The 7152-nt window shown below is 41.0% G+C and overlaps 1 protein-coding gene across 1 annotated transcript; it reads right to left on the bottom strand.

The window, feature by feature from the left end:
- Window positions 1–782: 782 nt before the first annotated feature.
- ZNF136 (zinc finger protein 136) lies at window positions 783–6402 on the bottom strand. The gene is made up of 3 exons (XM_032265709.1): window positions 4993–6402; window positions 4645–4705; window positions 783–4067 (listed from the first exon to the last, which is right to left on the bottom strand). The coding sequence occupies exons 1-3, from the start codon at window positions 5132–5134 to the stop codon at window positions 2636–2638; spliced, it is 1635 nt and encodes a 544-aa protein (XP_032121600.1). The 5' UTR covers window positions 5135–6402; the 3' UTR covers window positions 783–2635.
- Between the last annotated feature and the right edge of the window lie 750 nt (window positions 6403–7152).

The following is a 7152-nucleotide window of genomic DNA, read 5'->3' as shown; positions in this document are numbered from 1 at the left end:
TTGAGACGGAGTTTCACTCTTGTTACCCAGGCTGGAGTGCAATGACGTGATCTCGGCTCACTGCAACCACCACCTCCTGGGTTCAAGCAATTCTCCTGCCTCAACCTCCTGAGTAGCTGAGATTACAGGCACGTGCCACCATGCCCAGCTAATTTTTTGTATTTTTAGTAGAGACGGGGTTTCACCATGTTGACCAGGATGGTCTCGATCTCTTGACCTCGTGATCCACCCACCTCGGCCTCCCAAAGGGCTGGGATTACAGGCCTGAGCCACCGCGCCCGGCCACTTCTGCATTCTAACCTTCCAGAAATATAGGCTATTGATGCAGTCTACATGTTACCATAAAATAAATAAATTCTGGGCCAGGTACAGTGGCTTATGCCTATAATCCCAGTGCTGTAAGAGGCTGAGGCTAGAGCATCACTTGAGGCCAGGAGTTTGAGACCAGTCTGGGCAACATAGCAAGATACCATCCTACCAAAAAAAAAAAAAAATTAAAAAACCAAAAACAAAAACATTAGCTGGGCTTGGTGGCACATACCTATAGTTCCAGCCACTTGGGAGGCAGAGGTCAGAAGACCACCTGAGCTCGGGAGTTTGAGGTTACAGTGAGCTACAATCATGCCACTGCACTCCAGCCTGGGTGACAGAGTGAGACCCTATTTCAGAAAGAAAGAAAAAAAAAAAGGAAAGTGAGAAAGAAAAGAAGAAATAAATGAAGTCTGAAAGGTTCAGTTCCCATTACCCAGACTGACATGACACAATCCATGAAAGGCGTCTCCCATTCTAGATTTTATTATCCCATCACAGCTCTCTCCTTATCCAAAAATCAATTACACGAAGAGCGGCCAGAATAAATAACAAGGAGTAAAGAGCAACAGGTTAAAATAATAATTCACATGAGACTACAGTCTGTAATACACTTTACACTTAGAATTAATACCAACTCTTTAATAACAAGGAAAATTAAATACTTTGAGCCAAAAAGAAAAAAATGGGCCAGGTATAGTGGCTCACGCCTGTAATCCCAGCACTTTAGGAGGCTGAGAAAGGTAGATCACTTGAGGTCAGGAGTTTCAGATCAGCCTGGCCAACATGGTGAAACCCATCTCTACTAAAAATATGAAAAATAGGCCAGGTGTGGCGGCATATGCCTGTAGTCTCAGCTACTTGGTAGGCTGAGGTGGGAGAATCACTTGAACCCACAAGGCAGAGGTTGCAGTGAGCCGAGATCATGCCACTGTAGTCCAGCTTGGGCAACAGAGCATAGAGACCGTGTCTCAAACAAAAAAAAAAGAAAAAAGAAGAAAAAAAGTTGTTCTAATAAATATAACGGAATATATATAATATGGGAAGGAAATCAAGAACCTGCTAAATGAAGCAAGTAGGTTCATACCAACATTTATCAAGACTTATTTTTCAATGGTCCTCAATCACAGAACAATTAAGCAACCATACACAATTTAACATACCCAAATATGAGAAACACATTTAAATTCTTCGTTGGATTAAACACACTTCAAAATGGAAAGACAAATATTTTATTTACTGACCTAAAACAATGCTACCTATGAAATTCATGCACTATTGCTTTAAAATTACTTGCAGGATTATATCAATTTAACATTTCTTTGTGAGATTAAGCATTTGAAACCATAGTCCAGAGAGCTATTTTAAATATGAGCCACTAACAAAATATACATATATAATGTCTACATTTCCATCAGGTTATATATTTTCTGGAAACTACATGACCTGCTATGCATGAGGCTTTTTGAAGTATTTACATTTATAGGATTTTGCTACATTAGAAGTTTTCAAATGACTTTTTTTTTTGGAGATGAGGTCTTGCTATGTTGTGCACACCGGTCTCAAATTCCTGACCTCAAGTGATCCTCCTGCCTCAGCCTCCCAAAGTGCTGGGATTACAGGTGTAAGCCACCACACCCAGCCAGAGTTGAAAAGTCTATTCAAATTCAATACCTCAACTAATGAGGACCTGCTGGGGAATGACACCCAGCATCTCCTGTTTGCCAGACAAGTACTTTAACCCACAAAGCCACAGAGCCCTCAAATGACTTTACAAGTGTATTATTATAAAGGAAAACCTTCCTTGTGGTTTTCACATTTATAGTGTTTCGATCCAGGGTACATTCTTACATGTTGCTGAAAACATGTGAGCTGACTAAAAACGTTTGGACACTGCTTATATTCAAGAGCTTTCTCTCTTCTATGTGTTATTTACTGGCTTCAAACGGAAGTGAAATGACTAAAGCTCTCCCACACTCTTTACATGTACCAGGGTTCTCTCCACTACACATTCATATGTGTCACAGGATTGTGTGATGACAAAACCTTTCCCACACTCTTTACACAGGATTTCTCTCAAATATGGGTTCCTTTCAAAAAAGGATTTGTTCAGTTTTTCTCCATGATGAGTTATTTCATGTATTTGAAAGGAACTAAAATGACTGAAGGCTTTCCCATGTTACTTAAATTTATATGGCTTCTCTCCAGAATTATTTCTTTCATGTATTAAAAAAGGCACCAACAGAACTTCATGCTTTCCCACATCACTTACATTCACAGGGCTTCTCTTCAGTGTGAGTAATGTATCTGACATGAGTCCAGAACATTAAAGGCTTTCCCACATGGATTTATAAGGTGGTCCATCTTCAGCATGTGTTAACATGTGTCTCTGAAAGCTTGCACGGCAAGAATAGGCTTTCCCACATTCCTTACAATGATAGGGTTTCTGTCCAGTGTGAGTCCTTTCATGTAGTCGAAAGGAACTAGAAGATCTAAAGGCTTTACCACATCGCTTACATTCAAAGGGTTTCTCACCAGTGTGAATCATTTCATGTGTTCGAAAGGAATTGAGATAACTGAAGGCTTTCCCACATTGCTTACACTCATAGGGTTTCTCTCCAGTATGAGTTCTTTCATGTATTCGAATTGATGTGGAAGAAACGAAAGCTTTACCACAATGTTTACATATATAAGGTTTCTCTCCAGTGTGAGTTCTTTCATGTATTCGAAATGGACTCAGAGAATGAAAGGGTTTCCCACATACCTTACATTTGTAAGCTCCTTCCCCAGTATGCTTTATCATGTGTCTTCGCATACTTGGGATACAACTGAAGGCTTCCCCACATTCCTTACATTCGTAAGGTTTTTCCCCAGTGTGAGTCCTTTCATGTATTTGAAAGGTACTGGCAGATCTAAAGGCTTTACCACATTGTTTACATACAAAGGGTTTCTCGCCAGTGTGAATTCTTTCATGTAGTCGAAGGGAAGGGAGATAGCTGAAGGCCTTCCCACACTGCTTACATTCATAAGGTTTCTCTCCAGTATGGGTTCTTTCATGAATTCGTAAGGTTGGGGAACAACTGAAGGCTTTACCACATTGCTTACATTTAAAGGGTTTCTCTCCAGTGTGAATTCTTTCATGTACTTGAAATGAACTCAGAGAATGAAAGGGTTTCCCACATACCTTACATTTATAAGGTCCATCTCCAGTGTGCTTTATCATGTGTCTTCGAACACTTGTGATACAAGTGAAGGCTTTTCCACATTCCTTACATTCATAGGGTTTCTCTCCAGTGTGACTTCTTTCATGTGTTCGAAATCTACTGGGATAATCAAAAGCTTTCCCACACACCTTACATTTATATGGTGTATAGCCACTGTGTGTGATTATGTGTCTTCTAATTCTTTTGAGAGAAAAGAAGGTTTTTCCACATTCCTTACAATCATAGAGTTTCTCTCCAGTGTGAATTATCTCATGTGTTCGAAAGGAGTGGTGAGAATTGAAGGGTTTCCAATACTGGTTACGTGTATCTGGCTTCTCTCCATATTCCTGATATTCCTTTGGTTCACGTCCACTATGATCTCTGATATGTCTATTAAGGGATGAGTGACCCATGCTGACTTCTCCATATACAATGCTTTCACATAGTTTCACTCCAGGAATTTTCTTGCTCAGATTATGATTTACAAACTGGCTAAAAATTCCTCCATGCTGACTACCATCTTTACTTTCATAGAGCCTTTCTACCATATGACGTCTGTGGAAAATGAGAAGGAAATTACTAAGGATTTGTTATTTGTTTTATATTAATAGCTATTAAACTTGCATTTTTAACATTAGCAGGGAAAGTGCAGACTTGATGCCAAGTTTGATTTGTTTGAGTATGAATGGACTCAATGCTCTGGGCTAGAGTGCAATGGCACAATCTCGGCTCACTACAACCTCCACCTCCCAGGTTCAAGTAATTCTCCTGCCGCAGCCTCCTTAGTAGATGGGATTATCGGCGCCCACCACCATGCCCGGCTAATTTTTTGTATTTTCAGTAGAGACAGGGTTTCACTATGTTGGCCAGGCTTGTCTTGAACTCCTGACCTCATGATCCGCCTGCCTCGGCCTCCCAAAGTGCTGGGATTACAGGCATGAGCCACAGCACCCGGCCATGTTTTTACAAAAACTAAACATCTGTTTACTCTGAAGAATACATATTTGGGGAAAATATTCTAAAAATAAATAAATTTGAAGCTTGGCTTATCAGTTGTGTTTACCTGGTTTTAAAATTTCATGACATGCTAAGATACTTTCAAGTAAATTTGTTGTCTCTAAGGACAAATTACCTTAGATTTCTCCCTTGGTGTTTGTAGTGATCTTTAATGTTCTGGTCCTTCCATTTTTTCCCTAAAACAGAGACCCAGAAAAATTCTGAATTAGTATAAAATTATACTAATTATAGTATGGAAAATATAGAAATATTTTAAGAAAAATATATAAATTATTTTTCTATAGAAAAATTATAGATTTTTTATAGAAAAATTATTAGATTCTAGGTTCATGTTACCCTGTGACTATGCATATTTTAGCCCCCTAAGTATTCTCCCTCCATGATGTAAACCATGGAACAGCGTCAATGCACAAGAAACACTTCTTCTCTAATTGGCTAAGTGATGGAAGTATATAATCCTTACCTACAGAGGCCAGATTCCTCATGGTTTCCCACATCACATCTCTGTAGAGATTCTTCTGGGAAGGATCCAGCAAAGCCCACTCCTCCTGGGTGAAGTTCACGTCTATATCCTCAAAGGCCACCAAGTCCTGAAAATCCCACATATGTGGAGAGAATGGGTGAGACTGACAGGGCTGGGGATCTATACTTAATTCATAAGCAGCTCACATGCTTCGGGAGTCTCTAAACATTTACTCCACTGTTTAGTCATCATACTCACTTCCTTCCACACAGCAATTCTTGTACCAGTACTGAAATAACGCATAGAGCAATAGCAGTGTCTCATCATCTTTCTTGGTGGTGGTTCCAAGGAGTAATATGTGCTGCTTGAGTCACATCTAATGTTTGCCTGTACAGTGGACCTGGAGAACCTGTCATAACAAAGTCCTACCACCTAGTGTGCAGAAGCGTTTATATTAGCATTCCCGAGAATGCTTACCCTTAAAAAAAAGGCTCCTCACTCCTCACAATGTTCATCTGAGGTAGGAGACCAGCAGGACTTATTTTCTGATTACAACCCTACTGGCTAAAGCAGGATCTGGCAGAGGAAGGGTAAAGTGAATAAAGTGGCCAAAACCAGCAGATGTCAAGACTAGGATCTCTAGCAGCTCTCACTGCTCATTAGCATAAAACACTCCCACCAATGCCAAGACCGTTTACAAATACCATAGCAAATGACCTGAAAGTTATCAACCCTTCCCTAGAAAGTTTTAAATAACCCGCTCCTTAATTCACATATAATTGAAAGTGGGTATAAATACAGTTGCCAAAAGCCCATATGTTGCTGACTCTGGGTGTACTGCCTATGAGTTAGCACTGATCCACAAAGACCAGCACTGTTAAATAAAAGACTGCTGTCTAACACCACTGGCCTACCCCTGAATTTTTCCCTGGGCAAAGCCAGAAATCATCCTGGGATAAGCCCCAATTTTAGGGCACACCTGTCCTGTATCACAGCCATTGCTACTATCTGGGAAAAGGATTTGGGGAAGGAGCCCAATGACCTATGTAAGAGTAGCTTGGTGCCTAAACTGTTTATGGAAAAAAGATGAAAATTTCTGGTCTCCTGCCTTCCATCTGAGAGTTTGGGATTTTATTACAAGTGCAACACATGGTGCCTACCTGATGAGCCCCCAAAAACACTCCAGGAAGTATTTTACATGTGTTCTCACAACTGGTTACTTGGAAAATTAAGTCCATCTTCTGTTATTACACTAAGAGAAAATACTCTCAAGCTCGTACCTATCCTGCAGATCAAATATAATTAAGTACTTCATTGAGACTAATGAAGGATATTTTACTATCTTAATGGCGATTTTTTTTTTTAAGACAGAGTTTCGCTCTTGTTGCCCAGACTAAAGTGCAATGGCACAATCTTGGCTCACTACAACCTCCGCCTCCCAGGTTCAAGCAATTCTCCTGCCTTAGCCTCCCGAGAAGCTGGGATTATAGGCATGCACCACCATGCCTGCCTGATTTTGTATTTTTAGTAGAGACAGTGTTTCTCCATGTTGGTCAGGTGGGTCTCGAACTCCCGACCTCGGGTGATCCCCCAGCCTCAGCCTCCCAAAGTGCTGGGATTACAGGTGTGAGCCACTGTGCTTGGCTTTTTTTTTTTTTTTTTTAGATGGAGTCTTGCTCTGTCACCCAGGCTGGAGAGCAGTGGCACAGTTCAAGCAATTCTCTGGTCTCAACCTCTCGAGGAGCTGGAAGTACAGGCACACGCCACCACACCCGGCTCATTTCTGTATTTTTAGTAGAGACGGGGTTTCACCATGTTGGCTAGTCTGATCTTGACCTCCTGATCTCAATTGATCTGCCTGCCTTGACCTCCCAAAGTGCTGGGATTACAGGCGTGAGCCACCCCACCCAGCCTGGTGAATCTTCACTAAATTGGTGAATAAATTAGTGAATTCACCAATTTATCTACCATACTCTCTCTTCAAAATGTATTCAGTGGCTGGGTGACCTAGATCACACCTGTAATTCAATCACATTGGGAGGTTGATACAGAAGGATTGTTTGAGCCCAGGAGTTCGAAACCAGTTTTGGCAACACAGTGAGAATCTCCGTCTCTACAAAAAGTTTTAAAAATTAGCCAGCAGGCTGGGCGCGGTGGCTC

Source organism: Sapajus apella, unplaced genomic scaffold, assembly GCF_009761245.1.
Source record: "Sapajus apella isolate SASKATOON/1434 unplaced genomic scaffold, GSC_monkey_1.0 scaffold152, whole genome shotgun sequence".
NCBI lineage: Eukaryota > Metazoa > Chordata > Mammalia > Primates > Cebidae > Sapajus > Sapajus apella.
This window is presented reverse-complemented; position numbering and strand designations above follow the sequence as displayed.